Genomic DNA, 26,911 nt, shown 5'->3' on the forward strand with positions numbered 1-26,911 from the left:
CGAGCCCGTTACAACCAAAACCGATTTGGCTATTTCAACGTCGGGGAAAATCTGCAAGTCAAAAAGGTGAGGGAAGGACTGCACAGAGCAGCCCATATTAAAGAAAAAAAATAAATAAATAAAAATCACAATCTGGCAGACGGCAGCAGCCTGCGATTTCTGGGAGAGCTGGATTGCCAATCATTTTTATACCTCTGCGCTTTAAATAGCAATAATGTGTTGAATGTGAAATCGACTGCGCTGATGTGGTTTGCCATGCGCTATTAAAATACAAGCGGCGGGACACATATTACATATTTTGCGATTCTTCCGAGACATTGTTGGAGGAAAAATATGAACTCGGGCAGATATTTAGAGAGGAAAAAAAAAAAAAAAAAAAATGAAGAGGCAAGGGAGAACTGGACAATCAGCCCCCTGAAATATCAAAGCTATATAAAAAGGAGCGGGAAAGACCGTTTTGTTACCGTACTAGATGTATTCAGTAAACAGGGCAAATTATTTCAAAGTCGTTGCAATATACTGGGAGCTTGAAAATATTTCCTCCCCTCCCACCCCACTTCTTTCCATTTTCTTGGCTCGCATTTGGCCCGTAAATCCAGCTGAGTCCATGCAAACTGGGCCATAGAGCCTAACTGTGCTGGGAGAAAGGACAGCTCGACTCCATCCGAGCGGTCCTGGCAGGGAAACGGGAAGGCAGACAGAGGCCCTGCTTTCCAAACTATTGGAGGGACACGTGGGGTGGGGAGATCCTGGCTGTCTACAGGGCGCAGCGGACAGGTCTCCGCACCCCCAGGAGAAAGCTGGTGAAAACCCCAAGCGGGAAAAATAAAAATCGCACGGGCTTTCTTCTTCCCCCAGGCGCTCTGCTATATTATTCCCACATCTGGGGGCAACTCAGCCTTATGCATCCCAAGCGTTAGCACCCCTCCCAGAAGCTCGCTCTCCCCACACGTACAGCCTTCTCACTCCCATTGCTCGGTCTTTGCTCAGACAGGGCTCCCAGCCTTAGGAAGTCCTTGCAGACACTGCAGGACTAGACCATGCTGCAAGGCCATCGAGTCCAGTATCTGGAGCAAGCCAGATGCTTTGGAAGGACCCCTGTAGTACATCGATGCCAGGTACTCATTAGCTTCATTGCCCCGACAGCTTCGACTGAAGCCAAACTTAGCCCCGTGAAGTGCAAGTGGATTAGCTTTGCTGATGTGCTCGCTATTCCCGGGCAAGTTCAAAGGGGCAGGCGAGGAACGAGGAGGACTTGCAGCCCCCCGGGAGTTGCAACTGGCCAAGGACACGTTTAATATCCTTGGCCACATGTTGCTTGGTGTCTCCAAAGGAGCGCTTTCCCCCTGCCTGAACCAGGCAGTCATTATGCACTCTGACAGCCACATAATTCTTTTTTGGATGAACAGATCCTTTAATCTACAATTTTACAGCCCTATTTATATATACAGATATACGCTCTAGGTGGATATGTATAAAAATACCCAAGCCATTTCTGCATAAATATTATATTTCTGAAAGGGGAAAAAATATGATGTATGTCGGGTGTTATTTCCCTCCATCTAAAAAAAAAATAAAAATAAAAAAATTACTGCATGATTCATTAATCCGGTCTCTCCCCTGCCAGCCCCCTCCCCTTGCTCTTGTCAACATATAAATAGCCATTTCTCAGTCACACATTCCAGGTGCCAAACTTCCCCAAAGTCGTTCGAGAACAGGACGAGCCCAGCTCAGCTATACCAAGGGCATGCGTTTGGTATGAATCAAAGCCTTTTACAGTCTATTCATTGACTTCATGTTGGCTCCTAAAGGGCTGGGCTAGAAAGGGACCCTAGTGTGCTAGATGCTGTACAAAACCCGTATGGAGACAGTTGCGGCCACGAAGAACTGACAGCATGAATAGGGCAAAGGAAATTGTTATCCACACTTTCCAGATAGGGAAACGAGGCAGAGAGATTAGACACCTGGCCCACTCTTAAAGGCTTCAATGACACGTCTATGGCCATTCAGGGCATGATGCACAAGTCCTAGGGTAGATGGCATCAGTCGTCCGGTACAATTGCATCCAAGTTGTGGGGGAGGAGGAGTTGTAAGTAAAATGGTACAGTTAAAATGGTACAAGGGTAACGATTATTGGTAACCTTGCCCAAGATCAGACAGGAAGTCTGTGACGGAGCTGGGAATGGACCGTCCATGTCCCAAGTCTCTGATCTATGCAGTTTTTTCTAATTTCTGTCATCACCTTAAAGCAGGGGTGGGCAAAATGCAGTCCATGGGCTGGATGCGGCCTGCCAGGCCACTCTATCCAGCCTGCAGGATGCCCTAAAATAATTTAGAAAATTAATACTTACCTGCCCCGGCTGCCTGTCAAGCGGCCTTCAATGGCGTGCCAAAACACCACCCAGAATAATTGCCCTCCCCTGCCTTACAGTATCCTTGCACGGTCTAGTGCCCCTCTGCTATTAAACCCCTGCTGCAGGAAGACTCCAGAAATGAAGGTACCAAATGGTAAAGCAAAGAGAAGTGACTTCACTTTGATCAGTTTGTCCCAAGATACCCACATTTATCCCCAAGATACAGCTCTGCCTGCCCATTACAAACGGAGGACGCAGGAGGGAGAGATAGAAAGCCAAGACAAGCAGAGAGTGCAACATAGTCAGAATAAAAAGGCTGAGAAAATTAACTTAAATACGTTAAATGAGAAGAACAAAGCCTTCAGCTGGGCTGGAAAATGGATTGCGGCGACAGGAGGAAAGCCAGGCTTTGTGGCTAGATGCAAAGCCACCGCTTGCTGTAGTTAGCGGCACCGAGGAGATGGCAGGCTAGGTATTGATTTGATAAGCAGATGAGCAAAATTTTGAACGCATTGGAGATTCTGATGGGGAAAGAGAGAGAGGTAGATGGCGAGAGATGGAAATGCAAGAGAAACAGCTGTGTACACTGAGATGCATGAGATGTTATGGAAAATAGAAGGTCATCACGATCCATGAAAACTCTCAAAAGAAATAGGAGCGAGGGGGAGAAGTGGAGATCGTGGGAAGACACCAGATGTTTTCATGCCAAAACAATGATAGAAGCGTAATTACAGACAGATCGAGCCTCCTGCATAGTCACGGCAAAAAACAAGACACCCAACCCAGACGTGCGCGATTGGCAGCTGGAAAGGGAGACGAGCCGTAATAAGCACTTTGCCCTGCTATTACACAGAAGATGGACCGGCGGAGGGACGAGGGCACTTCTTTATAACAGGCGAGAGAAGACGATTCGAGAGGCCACGTGACTAGTAAAAACGTGCGTCGATATGGGACCTTTTGCACGAGATACAAAACTGAGCTCGGAGCAGCCAGACGGGGTCACGGGACCTTCACCCCCATTTCCTGGAAGGGCAAATTGAGGCTGCCTTGATCAAATGAGAGATGGGCACCTGCCGTCCCCTCGCTCCTTTGGAAGCCCATCCAGAAGGACTCCACCCAGGGCACGCCACAAGTTAAACGAGAGGAAGAAGAAATGCAAGCAGCAATGGTCTCCGCAGTCGCGGGGAAATTCCCCTCTCTGGTGGCATTGGCAATGCCAGCAACCTCAGCAAGTGGGATGTTGGCTTCAAGGTCATCCTTAGGAGTACTTCTTTACCGCCTGCAGGCTACCTACCAACACCAAAGACCCTCATTTGACCAACACCGGCGAAGATAAAAGTTCTCCTGTTGTGGGCGAGGCCTGTATATAATCTGTACTGCAGACCTATTGCCCTGCTCACATCGAGCTGCGACACGCTTAGCCTTTAGGAGCAAGCATCCGAAAAGGATGCAGCTCCCTCGGCTTAGGTCACTGCTGTGGCTCACCAGGTGGCGTGGCAAAAAGAGAACCGAGCGGTGCTGAATGAAGCTGGCGACTCTGGTTTTTCTTCCAAATTAAAGAACAAAACCTTATAGCAATTCCAAAATTATTTATTTGTGCGCACACCAAGGCTAACCACTATTGCTGCCGCCTCTGGCGAGTTGACTAGCCGTCAGCCCCGAGGAGAGTTTGCACCCAGGGACAATAATGCAGGGCCTGAGAGGGGTGGGCGAGGGAGGCTGCACCACGGAGAAACCTTGCTCTCGTCTTGCCTTTTACAAACCTCCAGCACCACCAGTACTTTGCCAGGCAGCAGATCTTACCCTTGTTTTTCACGTGCGGGAATAGAGGCCCAGGGTGGCCAAGGCAACCATTCGCCAGCGGGCATGCATTGAACTTGCCACGTTAAGACCAGGGGTTTTGCCTCCGGTGGGGCAAGCGCTGGACCAAAGCACCCGTGTTTGAAGACGTTGGTCTAGCCTAGGTCGCAGGAGTGAACGGGCTCAGTCCCTGGCTTTTATGCTTTTGCTTGGCCTGCTAACCCGAGCAGCCCTGCCTAGGGCCAGCAGCCCTGCCCGGCTCTGGCTTCGCTGCACAGCCTGGCAAGGAGCTCGAGGCACTGTGGAAATTCGGCACCACCGTCTCCTACAAGCTGGTGACTTCTCAAAAAGCCTGGGGAGGCCGGATCCAGCCCCCAAAGCCCCAAGAGGCCTTCAGGGGAGCATGACTAAACTCGTCTGCTTGAAAATATATATGTGACAAATCCCAGCTCTGGAAATAGGTTTCCATTCAGTGAAAGCTTCCCCACAAGAGAAAGTCCAGCCCCAGAGCAATGCATGGGGGCTTTAATGCAAATAAAAAGCAGGCTTTTTTTTTTTTTTTCTCCTTTTTCTTTCCTTCTGATAACGAAAGCCTTGCTGTTTCTGGCTCCTCCGATGCACCCAGAAGCCTTGTTTACTTGCAAAGCCTTCTGTCTACCACCAAGACCACGAGTCCTTGCAGGGTATAATCACAGCACACCTAAGCATAACGTTTAGGGTCTGGTCCCAAGGAGATGCAAGTGGGCAGAGGTGCCCTGGCTTTCCAAGAGCTACGCTCATGTATAGCCAGCCCTGGGAGCCGACTGTTGGGTTTTAGCATGCTCTTCTGAACAAAAAAGGGACCATTTCGATGGTAAAGGTGCCCTCTATATTTCCAAACAGGGGCTGGCTTCTATCAGATCCCCACTTGACCTGCACCACCTTACAACAGCTCAGGGCTTTTGCCTTTAGCGTGCATGACAAAGCTCTGAGGACACCCATCCTCCGTCTTCCTTGGGTTATTCTCAGGGGAAGCATTGCCTTTCTCTGAAAGAAGTCCCATTGCTCTCACTGGGGCCATGCACAGAGCGCAGGGCTCCTCGGCAAGACTACGCGTGGCAGAGCTCGGCCCTTTCTGAAGAATAAGGGGATAGGGCTCCCTCGTGGCACCAACGTGCTCTTTGGGGGTCTTTTTCCAGAGGACACCAGCTTTAAAAAACAAACACACACACACACACACAAAAAAAAACCCCACAAGAACAAAAACCCACAACTGTCTTCCTTTCCTTTGCTGACAAAAAAAACCCAAAAAACAAATCAAACTCCCACCTGTCAGGTCCTAAAAGCAAAAATAAAATAGGAAGAGGAGTATGATGCATGGCACCTTTAAAACGCTGGCAGCCTCCTGCAAGCGGCATTTTTATCAGTGTCAAAGCCCTGGTGTGAATTCATGCCGGCACCGGCCTCCATCTCGGATACAAACGCGCTCAGCGGAATAGGAAAATCAGGTTTTAATTTATTGCTAATTTCAAAAACCAAAATCTCCATCCACTGTGCTTGCAGCATTGGTATTTGTCCAAGATATCGAGAGCAGGCTCTAGCGAGACCGCTAGACAGGTGCTCAGAACGAGCTCGGTTCCCACCGCTGGAACCAGCTGTGCCGAAGCACTTTTTTTTCGCCCTTTTTTAAAAGCCTGGCTCCAGGATTTGGTGCCTTGTTCACAGCCGAGCCCCCTGGAGAGTTTGGCCTGCCCCGCTGTCCCTCTTGCAGGAGCTCCTGGATGCCTCGCCGCCCCGGCACAGCGCAAACACGGGGCCGGAAAGGACCGTCCAGCAGAGCTGGCCCTTCTCATGTGTCCAGTGGGTGGTGCTTGCTTTTGTGCCCTCCAGTGCAGAGACTAAACTGAGTGAGCAAAGAGAACAGGATCTGGGCCTGTGGCAGAGGAAAAGAAACCTGCAAATCCAGGCGCCCGATGCAGTCCTGCACCTGGAAGTGCCTGCGCCCTCCCCGCTCACAAGCCATCTTCACCCAAGCACCAGGCCCAAGAGCTGGGCTCCTATCACACAAAACTACCGCAAACTTTCTGGCGGAGACCACAGCGGGCGGGCAGCTCCTTGGCTTGTGCGAGGGTGCCATCTACCGTCCAGACAAGGCCACCTCCAGGCGGTCAGCGTGTGCTCCAGGCAAATGGCACAGCTTTTCATTTCTATTGTTGGTGGGAGCATGGAAACAGTAAGATAGTGTGGTCCTTCATCCTCGCCACAGAGAACCCGGTCTCAGACAGACCAGGGATGGGAAGGAGCAGTAACGTTAAGCAATATAACGTGCCACCAAAACCCCATGGCCTTCTCTTTTATGAGCATCCTTGGAAATAGGAGCAGGAGCTGCCATCCCGGTGTATCCAAAGATGAAAAGGATACCGGGGGGTGAAAGATGTGGTAGACCAACTCATTCCCGATGCCACAGTCCTCATTCCCTCTTGCTCACTGCTCAGCCCAGCACTTTAGGGACCTGCATTTGATAAAGATGTCGCTTAGGGGTGAGGGCAGCTGCATTTTGAACTCCAGGATCCAAAAGCAGGAAGCACCAAATGACCTTTTCTCTTACCTGAAACCCCCAGCCCGCCATGCAGGACATTGGCTGGCCTGGCTCCTCACCTGTGCACCAGTAACCAAGTCATTCAGGTGCTGATCACATATGCTAGATCTATATCTAGCATATGTGATCAGTAACCAAGTAAATCTATAGATATATCCATCTATCTATAGATATATGCACACACACACACACACACACTTAAAAAAAAGAAGATGCTAGCTGGGTGGCTGGAGTAGCAATGCACACCAACAAGGGCGTTACATATTTATAAATAAAAAGGTATTTCTTGCAAGAAAACATGAGAGCTGCAATTAGCTCAGCGGCCGAGCTAACTCCATGCTCTGAAGGTAGGTCTCCTCCGGTAGGGAGAGCCTTGGCACGGGGCTGGCTTGGTTTATACAGCATCTGGCACACCAAGAGCCCCTCCGGGGCCCTCTAGGCACTACCTACTCGGGCTTTGCCCCCCCAGCTTGCTCCTTCTGCCTTTTGATTAGGGACAACAGAGACGAGAGGGCATCACAACAAGGCCTCCAGGCTTCGGGCTTGCATGCAGGCTGCCCACCATGGATTTGGGTGCATTTGAAGACCGAGGCGTCTGGGAGGTCGGGTGCTTGGTGGCGGTAGCACCACAGACTTGAACGATTGAGCTCTACTCAGTTGCTAGATTTGGGCCAAGACACGACATTAAAAACCCCCAAACACAACGTGCCAATAACAGTGCGCTCTCAGAAAACAGCCCAGGGAAGGAGCACTCTTGGCCACATGGTGCCAAGACCGGCAAGCCTGGCGCTCTTAAACCAAGGGGGAAACGCAGCTGCCGAGTGAACGGTCCTTTGCTCAGACCGCCGTCCCCCCTGCCCCGGGGTATAGCCTTTTCTTTCATTCACCCGGTGTCTCTTCCTCCTGGCAGGGCAGCTATTTGGTAGTGCATACACTACTATGAGCGGTATAGGCGCTGATCTGCACCGCCTTGTCTTTGGGTAGGGGCACAGCGACCTGCCACACGCATTAGCATGCAGGAGCGGTCGTGGATGGGGGATGATTTCATTCCCTGGGTCTGACAAGATTTTTCTAATTTGAGAGTATGTCTTTTCCCCGAGGCAGGCGTTTGAACAAGCTGCAAGAGGCTGACACCGAGCCTTCCCGTCGCTCGCACCGGCACAGCCCTACCCCCAGATTAGCAGGGTGGCTCTGATGTGACGAGGGCAGAGCGTGTCTGCATCGGCACCACCAGGAAAAGCTACCGCGGAGATGAAAGAGCCCTTTTTTTGCTAGAGGCAGGAGAGTGGGCGAGTGCTTAAGGCGCACGCAGGGAGGCTGCATTTCTAGCAACTTGCTGTCTCGAGATTCAAACATGGGGGGAGGACAGGGGGGACACTTTAGGATCCACAAATTATTTTGAAAGAGTGTTATTTCCCAGAAACGAGAGCCTCTCAATTGAAACAGCATGAAACAGCTGTTCAGAGTCCTTAAATCACAGAGAGACAGTGAGCCGGAGTATCAAAAATGAGCAGTGTGACACACAATTTTGAACTCGGGACATAAAAATTGCCATAACCGAACAGCCCAATGATCCATTTAATCCAACCTCCTCTCGCCCCTGAGAGGCGACTCGCTGGAAAGCGCAAGTCCTCTCCTCCATCTGCGATTACGGCTCGAAGCACAAGGCATAACAACCCCAGCCATTTCCCCCTTCTCCACGAGACGAAAGAGGCTCCTGTTATTAAGATAAACTCCTTTTTGGACACCAAAACACTTACCTGTCCAAGAGCCTGCAGCAGCCAGTTCTGCCCATATAGTCTAGATTCAATAAAGGGAGTTTTTATGGGCTTTTAAGCTTGTTTTCTTTAATCTGGTGTCGGTCTGATAAGCATTTGCGAGCCCCTTTGAACATGAACCTCCCTGGAAGCAGCAGTCTTTGGCCAAGGGACAACCTACGCGGGCTGTGTACAACCACGGTGGTCTGGACATCCATCCCCGCAAGCACTTCCATCTCTCGGGAAGGGTAATGCCTCCCCCATACCATTCGGGTCAAGTACGGCCCAGACCTCGTCTTTCCAAGCCACGTAACGGCACCGCCACGCGGACGCTCTCTCTTTGCCCATCATGGACAAGCCTTTTCTTTGGCCCTGGTTTATTATTATTTAAGAGAAGTCACCAGAGCCAAATGCAAGAGTTGAGGAGACAGGCCGTTAAACGTGTACATTTTCCAGTACCTTTGCTCGCTGGCTACTCTTCAGCCTTTCCGGAGACAGCGGGGCTCGACATGCTCGCGTTGACCCTTAGGCAGGGAACAGGATGGAAATGCTGAGGGTCCAGACAGAAAGGGTCCCTGTTTTAGCTTCCCTGGAGTTGTAAGAGTTACACCTGGGGGAAAAGCAGCAGGAGACCCAGCTCTGAGCCCTACAGCCACCGGCAAGTTGCAATGGGGGGCAAAGAAGGGACCCCCTTAGTTCTGAATTTCTCAGGAGAAATAACGAACAGGAACTTGTGGAGCGGCCGGGAGCTTCACCGGAGTTTAACCTATAATAAATTCACCGCTGCTTTTCCAAGGGGAAGGAGGGCAGCCCGCTTGGAGGGCTCTGCCAGGTTAACCACGCTGGGAGCAAACTAAACCCTAGCATTAGATTAGCCCACCGTACTTCCTCTCGGCCTCTGATTCTTACCACCGAGAACGACACGATACCAAAATCACCACCCCGCCACTTTCCAATACATCTAGAGCGCAGGGGTCCTAGGCGGGTCCACAGATCCACCTCCGTCGCAACCCCGCGGCACTGGGGACTTCACCGAGGGAAAGATAATAACGGCGCCTGACTTACCACCGTGTCTTGCTGCTGCTGCACCTTTGCAACCCATCTCCAGTGCCTACGCTTTCCTTGCTGGCCATGTCTCCTCTGCTCTCCCCACCCCATCAGCCATAATATTCAACTGCTTTGTGTCCTTCCTTCCTGTTGCTGCCTGAGCTCCACTTGCCTGTCTGTCCCTGTTTACCAGGGCTCCCGCTGATTGCTGATGCTGCCCACCTGGGTCCCAACTGCCCTTCACAGCTGCCCCCCGTTAACCCACCCTTCCCCTTCACAGCAAAGGGAGCTGGCAGCACTAGCCCATCCCCAGGGCTGGGCACGAACTGGCACTTCCAGTGCCCATAGGGAGGGCCACTCACTGCATTCGTGGCGGGGCTGCTTCTACGTGCATTGATATAACGCGGGCAGCAGGCTCTCAGGCAGGAGTCGGGGAACATAATAGCTGGGTAAGAGCTGAACATTAATCACAGAGCTGCCAACAGCTCACAAAGTGACTTTTAGGCGAGCCTGCACTAGGTCATCATGCAGCCGACTCCAGTTTTTCTTCTTTAAAAAATGAAGGAGGGAAACATTCATTCCTCTTGCCCTGCCACCTGTCATCGCAGTAGCGGCTGGCCCTTTGCACTCCTCGCATGGCACCTTTTTAACTATGAAATCTGCCCCAGCACAAGTTGCGAAGGGGGGTAAAGAAGGGTTCTCGCTCCAGTTATTGCTCCTGAATAGGAACTTTGCCTATGGAGCGGCCCCGGGAGCTGCTGGTGGGAGCAAACGTTTGGCACACGGCTGCAGCAGCTAGGGAAAACGTGGGAATGAAGATGAATTGCTAAGCTCCGTAATGAACAATTATACTGAAGAAAGAATTCCTCCCCAGAGATGCACGCAAAGTCGGCAGGGATCTACTTTGAGCTTTTTTAGAACAAGACTAAGGACTATTATATGGATCCTGGAAAGAAGGGAAAGCTGTGGGGTAGGGGGTAAAGAGCAATGTTTTGCCAAGTTTTACATTTTAAATAATTGAATGCTTAAAGGTTCAACTCCTTCCCCGCCCCTTGACCTGTGAACTCTTCCTAGCAGCCTGAACATTTTTACCTTTAGTGCAAACCTCCTTAGTCTTACACTTCCAGGTTGAGTTGCTACACCAGAGGGTAGAAGAGTTATAGGTGCTTAACCCATGACCCTGCTTCGAGCAAGGCGAGAGTGCCGGCCAGAGTGGCTCAGCACAGTACCGAGGTGCGAGTCGCAGTCAGGGTTGAAGGAGCTGTTGCGTGCAGCAATACGGTCCCATAGGCAAGTCGCATTGAAACCGGACATTGCACTGCCCGTCTCACATGTGCAACTACAGAACCGGCACCTTTTGCAGGGAACCTGTTCTCCAGGAGGATTCAGGCCGTGGAGCAGCATGGTCAAGGAACGAGGACATTAATGCTTCACACTAACACGCAGGTCCAGGGAAGGGAAGAGGAGCTCTGCTCCTCCTTGTCCAAACAGCTCTGATCTGGTCTCCCAGTGCAAAGGCCAACGCTGCAATGCACGAGAGACCAGCTGTACACGTACATGGGTTCAAATGCACAAAAGACCACTTGGGGAACTGTACGGCATGGGGTGCTCAGCACTGGTGTTCCCCCTGTAGCCATCTCAGATCACAGATCTGTTTTACATAGGGGGGCTTTTTTTTTTCTGCGCTCCTTATTGACCTCCTGCCTCCATTTTGGACCGTGATTCCCGATGACTAGGGGCACAGGGCGAGCCATGGAGGCTGGGTGACTTGAACATGGAAGCAGACTCTCCTCTCAGCAAGAAGCTGGCTCCCACCTGGGAGAACTGGTGGATCAGAAAAGGAGCCCTTTAGCAAGAGGTAGAGTTGGTCAGGTAGGCTCTTATAATCCGGGGCCATTTTTCAGCATCTTCAAATGAAAAGAACGATTGCACGAAGGGGATGAGGCAGGCAGGCCGGCCAACCCAGCCTGTCCGAACAAGCCCCGCTTTCAGATACAAGAGGAAGTTGCATTAAATGGCTCATTTGCTCAGTTATGGCAATTTTTATGTGCCAAGTTGAAAATGTTGGCCTTTCTTTGCATGCTAATGACTGATGAGAGATACAGAATGGGAAGAGCAGGTCCTGCAGCTTTCTTAGTGCTTGGAAAGGTTTTAATGCAGAGTGGCGGTGGCCAACAGATTCAAAGTGGAGGCAAGAGTACATAGCCAGTGGCTCGGCTACCCCAACAGACATCCATTCCCTGTTAAGCTGCAGCACAGTGGAGCTCTTTTCCCAGGAAAAGGCTCAGTGAAGGGAGGGTATTTGGAAACCAGAATTCAGTTTTCCACTGAGCCTTTCCTACATCACCCCGAGCAAGTCACGGTCTTTCTTGTAGTTCAGCTCCGCTCGGGATCACTGGCACTTCCCTGCGAGGAGAGATGCAAGGACCAAACCCATTGCAAGTTACTGCAGGCCTAGGCCACAAAGGTCTAGCAAGTAGCTAGGCAGGCAAGGATGGGCACCCTACAGAGCTGCTTGGCCCACGCTAAGAACATGCTTACCCCAGGCCTAGGCCATAAAGGTCTAGCAAGTAGCTAGGTGGGCAAGGATGGGCACCCTACAGCGCTGCTTGGCCCACGCTAAGAACATGCTTACCAGGTTCAGGAGAAGCTGCAGCCCCTGCAAGCGCAGAGCCCAGCAGCTTTGGGGCTCGAATCATTTAACCCTTCCCCAGCAAAAACACCAGCTAACCCTCACTTGGCAGGCAGCTAAACCCCACTGTTAAGGCTATGATGTGGTCATAAAGAGCCATGAAATGTGAAAGAGCCCGAGCCTACCCATCAGAGCTCAAATGCATCAAATGATGGGAGATTTATTTCAGCCAGCAATGTTAGCCTGCAGAACAGCAGGGTGGTACATTTGCTTTCCAAAACTACAGCTACCATGAAAGAGTACTCCAGAGAAGGGAACCATACCCAGGAAATGGATGCTTTTTAATCCCACCTCTGCCAAAAAAAAAAATCTACTAAAAAGTTACATGACGGAAACGAGACGGATTAATCAACATGCAAGAGCCTCTCCCTTTATGCACCAGTGCTCAGCAGACCATAAAGGGTTTGTTGGGGGTTTTTTTGGAAGAGATTTATTTAAAAAAAAAGAATATAAATCCAATTTCCAAACTTGTTCACAAAACTTCACGTAGTCAACGGAGAATTCTACAAACAGGAGGAGTTCGGAAACTTGACCTTCTGGTATCCGGGCCTAGCCGGCCATCAAATTGATTAAAGAACCTTTCCCAGCCTTGTCACAAGAAGTCTGAAAGATGAAAGCTCTCTCTCTCTCTCTCTCTCGCCGCTTTCGGATTAAGACGACTTAAAATTTGCACTTTAATTGAAATGGAGGAAAAAAACATTCCAATAAGGTATTTTCTACAGGTTTAACCAAGTTACTGATTTAGTTTTCATTGGACATTATTGCAAACATGAACATTAAACCGTAAGACCCAAAGACAGAATTCAAAAAAAAAAGAGAGATACAAATCAAATCATATTTGAATGGCTCTGATCAAATGTTCTTGTAGGTAACTACATTCAACAGTGCTTGGTGGACAGCATTAGGTGACCAGATGCAAAAACCATCTATGAATCTGCCTGAAAAAAACCTCACATTTCCTGAGGACTGGCTATACCAATGGTTTCCTATTAAGAGTCTTCTCTGCCGAGATAAATCCCAACTTGATACACGTTTAAAGTTGATATACATTAGACGGTTCTTTTTCTTTTTTTAATAGAATTAAGTTAGCTTAAATTATTTAAACAAAATTTTAAATTCCACATCTGATGAACAAAAGAAAAAAGGAGCAAAAAAAAAAGTCATCAAATCAAGGAGAGAGAACACCACTGCAATATTAATTCCAAATTGTTACTTTTTTCCTGTTTTTTTTTTTTTTCTTTTTCAGCTCTGTACAGCAAAGTAGCAAAGAATGCATTGATTACAATTCATACCATACAGGATCTAAGGAAATACTAAACCTGTACACAGCGGAGTGGAAAACTCCCAACATTTAGATGCTCCAAGTATGTCAGCTATGCTAATGCACTCCAAACCGTTTCTAGCTACGGAGGACATTTTGGTGTGAAAAAAAAGGTGTTTTTTTTGTAAAGATCCCTTTGTTTCCAGTGTTTTTCTTGTACAAAATATTACAGTGATTTTATATATATTTACACAGACTTGCACAGCTAGAAAATTACAAGTTACAATTGGGCTTGGCAATCAATGATTAGTTTTCTTTTTTCATGTACATGATTGGGAAACAAAAGAAAACTTCAAAGCTATGGCTGCAGCAGTAACTTATCCTGCATTAGATACGTCTGCACAGAAACAGCTTCCTTCCCATTGCAGATCAAGTCTCAGACAGTCTAGCAAGGCTATGCGCCATAATAAGTGCCATAAATACAATTCATACACTCCTTGCCCAGCACCTGCAGGAGACCAGACAAATGCAGCTGGTGCATGTCGGTGGCACAGTCTGCAAAAATCCATACACAACTGAACATTGAATGCTTGACATACACTTTGTTGGCTTTATAGGCAGAATTTTCTTTTTTAAAAAGAGAGGCATCACTTTCAGTAGAAAACAGCCACTGAATCCTACGGACATATGCATTGAACAGGCCTTCAGCCACAGTTAAGTTGTAGGGGCATTTATTAGTTTCAAGCAAGCCCCAGATTTTTAACTTTTGAGATCAGGCCACGGACAGGTTTGTTGTTTTAAAGCTACCGTTATCTTTTTATGGCTCTTGAAAAACACCCTGCCTTTCGCCGAAATGAGGTATGCATTTCAAGTGAAATGGTAACAGTTGAGCAAACCAGTCTCAACGGACCACGCAACTTTGCACAGTGGTGTAAACGAACGGGTTTGCCAAACCAAATTGTAATACAGTGCAAAAAAATTCCTTGGGTGTTTTTTTGTTTTTTGTCTTTTTTAGAAAAAGGGCTGCCTGGTGCATCCAGGACATTACTAGTAGCTGTCAATCCACTGAGCAAATCCTCTTTCCACCAGAGCTCTGTTTATGGACACCACCTAAAAGGGGGCAAAGAGACGAAGATGAAGGAAACAGCACAACGAATGCACCCATTTCTGTTTAAATAAATCCCGCCCCCGACTCAAATAGCTTGCAGACTCAAAAGGGTGTTAGGGGAAAATAAGCAAACCATTTTCTGCTTGAGTACACACCTCATCTCCCATCATGCTCCACAGCTGTATGAGAGGCAGACCTGTTGCACTGTCATAATTTGTGACCTGAAAAAAAGCCAAGGGGAAGAAAAAAAAAAATGAAAACCCAAAAAGGTGCGTTAGCATACAGCAGTTTAGGATTCATTTTATGCAATGTGCAGTCTAAGCTGGTTGTTGTACCATGGGTGCCCTCAGTGGATCTCCTTTACTCTCTTTACTATTTCTTGCTCAAGTTGAAGAGCTGAACTCTTCAAAGCCTTCCCAATTACAAGGCAGCTGCCATGTGCCTGTCCCTCTAGCTAGCCTGCTAGCCTGGCAACTTCCACACTGTTCCTCCCTACCCTACACCCCTCTCCCCTTATGTACCAAGGGTAACAGGTCAGGAATAGCATCATGCATCTCCAGCTTTAATACTGCTATGAAACTAGTCATGCAGCCAGCCCGACTTGGGGATTGTAAGGAGAGGCATGAGTTCATAATAGATCAGCAGTCATTTCAGACAGCTGCTTGCGGTGCGATGCGGTGCGGCTGGGAGAGAAGAAAATGCACATGGAAGCCCATTTAACAGCTCTTCAAAATCACAGGCAAGCACTGGGCTAAGGGAGTTATAGACACAGACCAGAACCATGTGCCAGGCGGGCACTGCTGGCACCAAGAGATCCAGCTCCACAGCATTAGCTGCATCTTGGTGCTCCAGTCATCATCCACCCCTCAAAAGGCCAGAAGCTCACTCATACAGCAGGGTCCAACCTCAGTTTCCCTCCTTGGAGAGAGGCAAAAAACCCACTTTCCTCCTCTGCAAACTGCTCAGAAACCTAAGGTGCTCTTGGCATTAGATTGAGCAACCTCTCACATATTCTTGGCAAAACAGGATGCTCGCTAGCGAAATATGCCCCAGCAGGCGAGCTTGGAGAACGCATTTGCTATAGTCATATGGGAAAAAAAAAAAAAAGCCAAAAAAACAAAAAACTCACGTTCCATGGAGAAACTACCTCCCCCCTGCTCAAGCACAGGGAGCACTAGGGGTTTTCTAGACATCTGTAGCACATACCTGCGCCAGGAGAGCCATCCCTCTGGTCATTTCGCCAACAGCTGCATCAGCCTCGGAGGAGAAGTGATCCTCATCTTTGGAAAGATAAGAATAGGAGGAAACAAGTCAGACCCTAGCTTTCAGAGCAAAAGGACTATGAGGCTAATACAACTTGACCTCCTACAGATACGCCGGAGAACCTCATGCATTACTACCAAGGGCATTAGATGTTTACAGGGTATTCCTACTCTACCAATGCTTTGGAGGAGGGTTGATAAAGTTGGTCTAAATAAAAGATATCAAATCGAACCAAAAGACTATCTATCATATAGCCCTAGACCAATATAGCTGACCCCAGCAGAAAAACTCCCAATGCTTTGGAGGGGCAGTTTTATAGGAAACTTGTGCCTGCATTTGTAAAGTCACTTCAGTTGGAAGTTTGTGCACCAAATTAAGACGTGACCCAGCATTTGTTTCTTTACAGCCACTTGGAAGACAGTCCACTCCTTGTCCATTCAACTTGGAAAGGGCAATTAAAGTAGTTCCAGAAACCTCAGCTGTAGTCTTTAGGATTTACTTCCTCCAATTTGCAGCTTGAAGTGACATACCCTTCTTTTTTTTTTTTTTTTCCCCCACAAGGGCTCTCTCCCCGCACTTATACGGTGAAAGACTCAAGTACAAAGGCTACATAGATAGCACCAGGGTGGCAAATTCAGGATAAGAAACAAAACAAGAAAAATGTTCCAATCCATGTACTGGGAAACTCAGAGACTGCACTTGCAATCACAGGGAGAAAGCATAGGATTGTTGCTTTTAAACTTATGGCATCCCATTGGCTTAACCCAGCACAGAGTGCTATTCTTCTTCGGCGATCTCTTACCTGGAAGTGGCACCACATTGTCTAGCAGGACTTCTGCTCCTTGGAAAGGTAGTGTTACAAAATCAGACCTGAGAAGAGAAAGAAGAGAAGCGGTTTGAATAGGACTAGTTTTATCCTCATTACATGTTATTCTTTAGTCGGTATTTAGGGGGTTGGCACAGCAGGACTGCGTTTCAAATTAAAATGGTAACCAAAAAATAACTATTGTCCACTCAACAAATGCATGAGCAAACATCTGAGGGGAGCAAACTGCAGTATAGATGCTGGATTGGGACTTGGATCCTGTCCTAGCTCCTCACGCTTGCCTATCACCTGTGAAACGCACAATACCACCGCTCCCTTCCTGCCACCCTTGCTTTCATCTCTGCAGACTGTAGGAGATCAGGACCAGCACTTATGGGCTCAGCTCTTGATGTACAAGAACAATAGGGCCATGAGTTTATGTAGGTCCTCTAGGCACAACCGTAACACAAAGGAGACGGCAAAGCAGCTGCAGAAACTTTTAGACGAGCCTGGAGCTCAGGACAGAGGCAGAAACCACTAGCCTATGCATTGGCTTTCCTCTGAGGCTGTATACCCAGCCCAGCCCTTTCTGTCACCCCAGGCTCAGCACTGTTACAGCAGGCAGAGACTAAAAAGCAGACTCGCCACCCTCCATGGCACCACAGGACCAAGGGGGGAAATCCCGGGCCGGGCGGACGTGCGGCACATTCCTGCCTCATCGCTCCCCATCCATCCCAAGAGCCACTCTAGGAAGCTGCAAGAAGCTTCTAGGATGCAACACAGCCCACAACGTCTATTCCCAATTCTGCTGCCGGGAAACTTCAGCAAGTCATTTGCCTCTGCTCAGCAGCTTCCCCGCTGAAGCGGCAGGGCTTATACTCGCTCTTTGCTTTTTGAAGCGCTTGAATATTGACAGGAAGACAATGTTATACAAGAGCTGGGTCTAATCACCAAGGACCCCAGGGGCTGTTCCATCAGCAGAAACTTCCTGCCATTCTCCACTTGCCCCCTTCACAAACAGAGGCACCTTTACCTATCAAGCTGCGACACCCCATTACGAAGGGTCAACTGCGCGGTTCCAGACAAGGGGTGAAGAAGTCACCGACCTGATTTGCCTGAGGGTATCTATTTTAACTCTTTCGTATCCTCCGTAGTCCACGTATCGGATCTCCACTTCGCCGCTGTCTTTGAAGTAGCCGACAACTTGAGCCCGCCACCACGCTCCGTCCATGCCAGGGGCCGCACAAATAACGCCAACTGCCGAGCACAAGTGGGTGGGAGAGAGATTAGTTTGGCATTCGTGCTTGCATCTAGGAACCCCCGGGGAATATAAGCAGCATTATGCAACCTCCTGCGGAGCAACCAGGGTGGTACAATTCAAACCACCTGCTCTTCCAGAGGCTACGACACCCAGGGCTACATAGCAGGAGGGCAGCAAGCCCCAGCAGGTGGAGCACCGAAATGGGAGACAGAAGGCCTGGGTTTTGGACACAACTTGGAGTCACATCCTCTACACTCCCACCTCCTGTGGTGCCCTATGGAGCTGGTCACCAAATATGCAAGGGCCAGCTCTCAGTACGTGTGCATACCAGGCCCCTTAAGGCGATACAAAATGCATCTTTCCTTCCGTCTCCTGCTTATGATTATAGCAAAGATTTATAATCGTAAGTAAACTGTCCAATTTTGACATTACAGAAAAAGCGGCATTTGCAATTTTAGCGAGCAACTCTAAGGCCCCACGAGAGCATGCCGCGAATCCAAGCGGTGCTGGACAAGGTAGTGGCATCCACCTGCCGTACTTTGACAGCTGCCTTGACAGTCACCCAGCTGAGAGCATCTCTCCACCACCGCACACAGGCACATCAAGGCTACTCCCCCCTTCCAGCTCCTCAGTCTGAAGAGAAGGGAGGGGGATGCTTTAAGATGGTTGCCTTCTGTAAGCCCTGCCAGGGTATATTGCTTGGAGGAGATATGCACTCTAGAGAAAGAGCCGCGTCAGACATTCTGCTCCCTCGCTCTACATCACACACCAGCAGGCTGGAGGCAATGCCAGAAATTATACCTCGAAACAGGAGGAAGTGTTTGCAGCAAGGAATATAATCCTGATGCTATAATTAAGGTGCCAGCAGCAAACATCTTTGAAATGACACAAAGATGCTCTCTGACTAGCAATACTGGAGGGAGAAGAGATGCACAAAACAGCCAGGGGCTAGGGAAATAAGTACCACCCCCCCACAGACAAACCAGTAGGCCCCGTTTGCAGCAATGGCACTTGGCTTTATTACACTAGCTCTTGCTGGGTCAGACAGGACATTCAAAGCATTAAAAGGAGCAGCCAAAGTATTTCTGGCTTGGATCAACCTTGCAATGAACATAAGGACTAGGCTGAACAGCCAGCCTGGATCAAGCTCAAAGCCCACTGAGTTCAGAAATCCCATCTCCAGCAACGGCCAGTGTCAGACCCTCCAGAGGAAAGCATTCAACCCCTGCAGCAGGTAAACCCGAGTGATCTGCACCTCTCCCTAGGGACATAGGCTCTGGGGGCTGAAGCCAAGTGGACTTGGAGGTTCACTATTCCTTCAGGTCCATGCATACACACACAGGCAGACAGGGATCTCTGGCTAAGTCTGATATCTTTTATGAGACCAAATGGCTGCAAAATTCTTCCTGGTTAAGAAGATTTTTACCCCTGTGTGCACGCACGCACGCACGCACTTTTAACACAGCTTTAAAAACCTTGAATTTAAAATGCCAGCCATCCTTGGGTTCTCAGCATTTAGGAGCCTACAGGTTCCTTGTTAAGCTCGCTTAAATAAAATTTAAAAATTCCCCTATTTTATTAAAAAAAAAAAAATTAACAAGAGTAAATGGAGCAATTGCCTCCCAGGTTTTGGGGGTTTTTTTGTTTTATACACAGGTTCTTTCTTCTCTCACCCAATTCCAGTTGTCACTGATGCTCTGCCATCTGGTGACGAGCAAAGCCGAGACCATTGAAACGCCCCTTCCATTTTAGTTTGGGAGCAGGATGCCCACAAGCACAAGCCTGCACACTCCCGACTCAAGTTACACTGCATGAGGCTACTAAGAAGGACCGGTGACTGGAAGGTGACACTGAAATAAGGCTGCACGAATCCTACTTCTCAGAATCGCAGAAAACTACTCAACATAGAGGTTCGTGGGCAACAAGGTTACTTGCCTTCTACTGGCGTCGGCAAAGTCGGGATTCCCGGTTGCGAATAGCAGACGTACATCTGCTGGTCCAGACTGCGCAGGACGTGGAAGGTGGGGTGAGTGTGCTGCTGTACAAACATGTGTCCCGCGTTGACCTGGTTAACCACAACCACCTCTACGGTGACTCCATCGGGGAGCATCAGCTGCCACAAAGAGAATGCTTTCATTACTAGGCAGAAATGACACGACTACTATTTATTGCAAAGATGAGCAACAAACTCACTTTCACTGACCTCATTCATCTGAGCTCACAAGGGAAAGCTTAACAGCTCGCAAGCGCGATAGTGAGCCCTAGTGCAAGTTTAGAACCGATCAGTTGAGCCACTGATGTCCTATGCTCTGCCAACAGGCATAGTCTTAGGACAAAATCCTTCTGGGAACGGTTGGTACAACTTGTCAGCAGCAAAACAAGAAACCCTATTCAGGCACAGGACAGGGAGGCTAAAGGCACAGCAGTGCAAGCTCATCTCATGCCATCTTCCCTACATAGTCTAGTCCTAGTATTATACCAACTCCTAGGAGATGGAAATTCCCAGTTCATTTGAGCTCCTGGTCTTTCTACCAAGACTGCTTAACGAATAAGTTTGAGATGGAGGTTTCTGCAATAACACCCTCCCCCGCAACACACAGAGCTTATGCCCAGGCCTGTTCACAGGAGCCACTGCATATTGGGCCATTACTTAGGGCCTTAGATTTTACTATCATGGCTTACGCATCGGGTTTATAATGAATGTTAGAGGATAATGCAAATGAAGTTTTCAAGAATGAGCCCTGTGTTACTGCCTGTGGCAACAGGTGAAGGCCAATAGGGGTACGTAGCCAGGCAATATATAGAACAAATGCCTGTAAACAAAACAAAAGGAGATCATAACTTCCCGGCAACCCCTGGAAAGCAAGAGAGAAAGTGTTGCCTGGGAAGTGCAGAGACTAATGCTAGTTCTGAACAAGTGCAATAAAACACCATAATAAAAGGGAGAGCGATGCAATTAGTGCAGTCAGGCTGGAATGGTACCCATTTAGTGACAACCACTACGTGCAGAAGCTGATCAGCTCCGCGTTTGACTACATTGTCAATGCATTTTAAAGAACAGATACTCCAGCTGCTCAGCCACAAGCCAAAAAACCCAGAGCACTTTTCTCAAGCAAACATGTCTAGTCTGTAGGAAAAGCCTATTATGTCAGAGGCACATACAACTGCCAGAGATTAAGCACGGCTGGGTTAAGAGTTTTGCTAGGATGTCCCAGAGCACGCTGCAGAAAACCGAGTACAGGGCAGCAGCACGACAGGTGGGAAGCGTCTGACCTGCAACTAGTACATCTGTGCTAAGTGACGGGCGGCCGAGACAGAAAACCAAAAGGATGGCTTTGCAGGAATCTGGGAGGGGGCAGCCAGTGCTTGCAAAGGCTGCTTAGTATCAATAAAGTGCTCTCTATTGCAAAGCAGCAAAATGCAAGCACCACCCCCCGGCACATCCATCTATGATACTGGTTTATCTGACACCCAGTTCCTGGGCGATAGCTTTGCTCCACAGAGCCACTATGGAGGCTTGCTGAATAGGAAAAGACGGCCAGATTAAAGAGAACGCAGTGTGGCTCTATGGAGTTGCCTTTTAAAACACAGTGGCTAATTGCAACCTAACTAATATCAAGCCAGCATGCTGCCTTGGTACTCACCCATGAAGTCATAGGGAGGGAATGGAGCGCCAGTGATGGGGGAGGAGGGGCATAGATGTTGCTGAGGTTTAGTTCTTTGAACTTCTTTCCAATCAGACTCAGCGCTTTATCTACATGATGCTGAGAGCCTGGAAGACAGCAACCCAGTCGAGTTAGTCATCAGGATGTATTGGACAAGCCCTGTGGCTACACCTTTGTGCCAAAGCTACTCCAAGATGCCTCACCACTCGATTACCAGGCCACCCAGGTTCCCTTCTATTCCTCCAGCTCTCGGCCCCATCCCAGAAAGCTGAGATGTTTTCATTCCCTGTGCTTAGTAAAACTATTTCATTGATAGCCTTTATGCTGACCATTTCAATGCCAGAAGAGTCCAGCCACCCCTCCTATCGCAAAAGCTGGACCCATTAGATCCCATTCACTGCTTCGAAACTCTCAGCCAGCCCCCGACCCAAACCTGGGTAGTGGAAGTGCAAGGGTTAGCATTTCAGATTAATGCAATCTAACAGATGAATGCCTCCTCTGTCAACGAGTGCTAACAGCAACAGCACCATCAGCAATAAATGTTAGAGGCTTTCAAGGGCTACAGTGCTCAGGGCAATCAAACCTCAGTGTGGGGCTTTGTTGTGTTTTTTTGTTTTTAAAATAGGCCTTTTAGATAGTTCAGTTAAATGGTTTTCACAGCAGTCCAACTGCTTATAAGAGTCTCTTCATGCTAGTTTATTTCTCAGCGACTTGGAAAAACGCGTACAATAAAGTTGTGCGTCGCAGGAGTATCTACAGCTCGTCCAAGAGAGCACATCTAGCTGTGGCAGGTGTTGTACAAAACACAAAATGCAAGTCTCTGCCCCGAAAAGCAGCAGTCTCAATAGGAAAGGACATTGACTCTATTTGTGTGATCTAGGCTGCAAATTGGACATTTCTTCCTTTTTTGGTCTCATACACTATTTAACTTCTCAGTTAATTCACAGGAACAAAACACTAACAAAATTACAAAGAGAGGCTTGGTGTCTCCAGCCAGCACTATGTGCAGACACCTGGCTAGCAGCTCAGAAATAGGGGAAGGGTTTTTCCCCGCCCCACGAAAAACTTTCCCTGGAAGAAGTGGTACTGTCGATCTTGCTAGAGTCTAGTTGAACACAACTACTAGTCAGTGTATGCACACAGCATACAGAAGCCCTGCTAACAGCGTGAATCAGAGCAGGCCCCAGTGAATACAGAACCAGGCATACAGTATACTTCTGTGCACAGTAGCTCATTACTTTTACAGAGGAGCCTCCAAAGCCAACAGACAGAGTGAACCAATGCCACCAATAAGAGACCACCAAAACAAAAACCAAAAAGCAAAACACCCCAAAAAAGAGAGCGACCTGGCCAGAGGTATCCGGTGGGAAGGTTGCACTAATTCATGAGAAGTATGACATGGATGTGGATGCGGAGGATGTCACTGAACGCGAGACGTTAGCTGAATGTGCTGTGAACACAATGTTTTGAGCACTTCATAAAAAAGGGGGCCTGGGAACCCCTAAACTTCGTACTGGGCTTAAGCGTTATGTTCACGCCTGTATCACACCAGCAAAAACGACCTGTCCAGCACAGTGTGCAGCTGGTCATGGATGCTAGTGCCTAGCCTTGCTTATGAACACTAAGCCTGGATGGGTTTTTATTACCAAGAACTGAAGCCTGCAGTCTCTTCCCTGAAATACCAAACCCGTTAGAGGTATAGCATCACAGATGGTATCCTGACAGCGCGTGTACAGACCATCCAACCCAAGGGCTGACATGACTGGTAATACCTCACTCCAGAACAATATTAACTGATTCACATAACAACACTGCTGGGGTCCTACAGGTACCCCTTTGACTAAGCATTCATTAAGGTAGAAGTGTATTTTAAAACATGCACCGATATCATAGCTTTAGACAAGGCAGTTCTTGTTTAACACATTACAACGTGCACTAAGACGCACCTTCTTTCCTGCTGCACACGCCGCTTTAGCTTGCTGCTATCTGCAGCACAAGGGGTCTGTTGCTATTTAGACCACTCTCTACTGGTGGGTACAGAGCAGAATTTGGAGCAAAGGACCTAGACCCGGGCCCATAGTGCCCCTGAGCAACAAGAGCCTTCTTTCCCCCCGCCCCAAAGAACCACAGCACCTCTCCAGAGCGGAGCAAGATATCACCGCAGAGCCGCCAGCTAGACAGGGCTATTCAAGAGCCGGTGCTTTCCTGTGTGCATTTCACACCCCGGTCACAGAGTAGCTGCTGTAGTGGGGCTGCATGCGCTCTGGTCGGTGGGCAGCAGTGGCTGCTGTCTGCCACTGGAGGCAGGCAAATACAGGCATCGCCTCCGTGTTACGCTGAGACGACAGTAATTCTTCACCCATTTATAGCTACAGTGCCCTCCAGGCAACCAAAGCCAAAAAAACCCCCCAAAAAACAGTTCCCCTCACCTTCTATGTGGCAAATCTGGAAGTCTTGGGTGTACGGTAGTGTTGAGATATAGATTTTGGCACCGGACGTTTGCTTCAGGAAACTCACGTACCTCCCCTGCTTGCCAATCAACCGGCCAACCAAGTGCTTTATTGAAAGACAAGACGGAGAAATTAGTCAGGAGGGTGAACAGCACCATCAGCCTTTAATTTATTTCACCTACAAGGACAGCCTGCTCCCGTGGCCTTTTACAGCTGGCAAAAAACCCAGTTAGTGCTAAGCCTAGGGAGATTATTTGGAAGCTCAAGGCAGGACCTGCTGGAGGTTTTGCAAACACCATCTTTCTGACCTGTAAAAGGGAAGTGCAGTGAAGGCGTTAATGGCCTGGTACAGACCACTGACTCCAGTACTGATGAAACTGCACTTCCACTGAATACACCCACTTAGGAAGGTTTTTAATGTTTAGCTCCTTGCATATGCTACTTTGGGAAACATCAAGTCTGTCCCCACTGGGCTGTGAAATAGATGCTTTTAATGCCCAGGTGCGGCCGTGTCTAGGTTATACTGCGCATCCTCTCCCTCAAAACACACGCGGTCTTGGTATGCAGTTGCACCAGCAGCAGGTGCACGGTCTCTAAGCTGCAAAGGCAGCCTGCTTCACCCATGGGAAAGCAGACTCCTTCTGTTGCTCAGCTAGGGATCTTCAGGTTGACTCCAAGGCGTGGACCATTTCCAAAAGGAACTAGTGAAATCATTCGTGGCTTCAACGCTTGAAGCTACAAAACCAAGCCTTAGGAACAGAGGAAGGGAAAGGTCTGGAGAAGGCACGGAGCACCCTTTCCCAACCCTAGAGAAAACGGATGTGCGCAGAGACGTTATCAGTGTTGGCTCTTGTAAAAGAGCTGGGCCCAACCTTCAGAGCTGGAGCAGAGAACATGGGAAGGCAATTTAAAGCTCTCCTTGTACACAGAAGCCTTAGCAGGCCCTCTACCAGTCCTCTGAGCTTCCCAGCTGGTATTTTAAGTACTTTAAGCTCATCACCCCAAGAACAGGGAAGCCTGACGCACATTATAGACACGGGGAAGCACAGAAGTGCCAAGACCCGGATCCAAAAGATAACTGGGTGTCAGAATAACCTCAAGTACAACTCATCATAGGAGTCGGACATCAAGACACCCACATGGCTTTGGCCCCAAGTCTTTGCAAGAGGTCAGGTGAGGCCAGGCCTAGAAGCCAGGTGATGACACCCTATCCTTTCCAACTACTACAAGTTTTCTAGGGTCAGTGCATGGAGACACCGACACCAGGTGCTTGGCTTGTTACCTTTGGCACCTCTATCTCCCAGATAGCGAGCTCCGACTTATTTGATTCTACTCCTGGCTTGGAGTTCTGGCGAGTCTCCGTCTTCCCAAGGGCACAGCCACTGTCCACTGAATCCATGCTGTTTACATCTGAACCTGCAAAAAAAGACCACAGTTTACAGATAACTCGTACAGTCCATCACTGGATGGCTTTCCAGACTCTGCTTCACATGGTGAACTAAAGTTTAGGCCTCACACTAAACATTAGCCTATTGTGTTCCTACATTAGAGGCCCAACATTCAGATTTTCTATTCCTTTTCAAGAAAAGGAATCAAGACTTTGGCCCTCCCTTACACGACTTAGTCGAACAGACAGCCTTGTGTACCACACACCCTCCTGAACAATACAATATGTGAGATGGATACTTAAAGCGAAGTTACGTCTTCTTAGCAGAGAGGTTTCCATTACATAATAATAGGCAGAGCATAGCACTGCGGCAGGCACATACTATTACAAGGTAAAAATCAACACCGGCAGCCACGGGCCATTACTAGAAGCAAGCAATATCCATGCTGCAGAAGCAAAAGATGTTTCTCTACAATTGAAATATTAGCCTGAGAGGGATTTGTCCATTATACTCAGAGCTACTCAATATCTACTCAGTATCTGGGAAAGGAGGCAGAGCCTTCTCACTCAGAGGCGAAGCTGACACCACATTTCTGCAGTCATGAGCCAGGGTAGAAGCAATGGGCAGGGTGAGCCAGTTTTAAAAGATTTAAACCTAGAGGTGGGTAGCAGGGCATCTGTCCTTGCTGCGAAGCACCCCTGGACCTTCAGCCGTCTGTTCAGAGGAAGGGTCCTGGTCTACTGCAACAGAGCCTGCAAGTGTTGTGAAGAGTTTCTGCTCCATCTTATGAAGTCAAGACAGGGACACGCTTATATTTGAAAAGGACAAGACTGGAAGCTGCCAGCTTCTTAATAAAACAGAACAGCCTTCATACGTTGCAAGGGAGATGCAGGTAAATCACTGAAAGGATAAGAGGAGCACTGGTCCCACTATTTACTATTTGCTCAGAGCTCCTGACAAAGGTTTGGCAGTGACAGGCAGGGATTTATGCTGCACAAAGAGGGTGTAGAAGGTAGCAGCATAGCTTTGCATCATCTTGCACTCTCCTAGTAGCCTCTTTCCTTATTATCCCCCCCCAGCATTCAATATGTATCCTCCCACTATATTAAAACAAACCCAGTGGAGTTGCACAAGGTACGACTTCAGGCCCTGCACTGGAGCTCTGTTCTCTTGGCTATTCCTATAAAGCACCGCACCTGCAGGGCCAGGCCATCGTCTTTTTATTCACCCTCACAGCAAGCAGCAGCATCTCTCATAGGGCTAACCCCAAACTCCCAGTAAAGACAGCAGAGCCTGCAATCTAGCAGCAGGCAGTTGCCTGGTGGGGATTATAAAATGCATCCTATCATTAAAGACTGTTTGCCCAGCAGGGTCCTGCAGCTTTTAAGAAGGCTAAAAGGTTAATGGTTGTATTGGCCCACACACAATTATCTGTGTTGTGTCACACTAGGAACAAACCACCCAGTACCTAAGAGGGAAAGA

General features: G+C 48.6%; 1 protein-coding gene and 1 long non-coding RNA gene across 8 annotated transcripts in view; both read right to left on the minus strand.

Annotated features, from left to right (window-relative positions):
• Positions 1–9,719, minus strand: part of LOC102372773 — a 31,903-nt gene extending 22,184 nt beyond the window's left edge. Inside the window, exons 1-3 of one of the 2 annotated variants that reach the window (XR_001358486.2) lie at positions 9,555–9,708; positions 8,949–9,099; positions 1,495–1,562 (exon numbers count right to left, since the gene is read on the minus strand). This is a non-coding gene — a long non-coding RNA (uncharacterized LOC102372773). Of the gene's footprint in view, positions 1–1,494; positions 1,563–8,948; positions 9,100–9,554 lie in introns of those variants that run through there. The other variant, XR_001358487.2, reaches the window with a different exon arrangement.
• Positions 9,720–13,441: 3,722 nt separating this feature from the next.
• The window catches only part of AKAP1 (A-kinase anchoring protein 1), a 28,822-nt gene continuing 15,352 nt past the window's right edge, over positions 13,442–26,911 (minus strand). For 4 of the 6 annotated variants that reach the window (XM_025210527.1, XM_025210514.1, XM_025210519.1 and 1 more), the window contains 9 exons: positions 25,324–25,457; positions 24,021–24,147; positions 21,571–21,698; positions 19,862–20,039; positions 17,772–17,922; positions 16,663–16,730; positions 15,804–15,877; positions 14,753–14,818; positions 13,442–14,599 (listed from right to left, as the gene is read on the minus strand). In XM_025210527.1, the coding sequence (XP_025066312.1) occupies positions 14,537–14,599; positions 14,753–14,818; positions 15,804–15,877; positions 16,663–16,730; positions 17,772–17,922; positions 19,862–20,039; positions 21,571–21,698; positions 24,021–24,147; positions 25,324–25,457 (989 nt within the window). In that variant the 3' untranslated portion in view covers positions 13,442–14,536. Of the gene's footprint in view, positions 14,600–14,752; positions 14,819–15,803; positions 15,878–16,662; positions 16,731–17,698; positions 17,923–19,861; positions 20,040–21,570; positions 21,699–24,020; positions 24,148–25,323; positions 25,458–26,911 lie in introns of those variants that run through there. The other 2 variants (XR_003095350.1, XM_025210534.1) reach the window with 2 other exon arrangements.

This window comes from Alligator sinensis, unplaced genomic scaffold (assembly GCF_000455745.1).
Source record: "Alligator sinensis unplaced genomic scaffold, ASM45574v1 scaffold118_1, whole genome shotgun sequence".
NCBI classification, from domain to species: domain Eukaryota; kingdom Metazoa; phylum Chordata; order Crocodylia; family Alligatoridae; genus Alligator; species Alligator sinensis.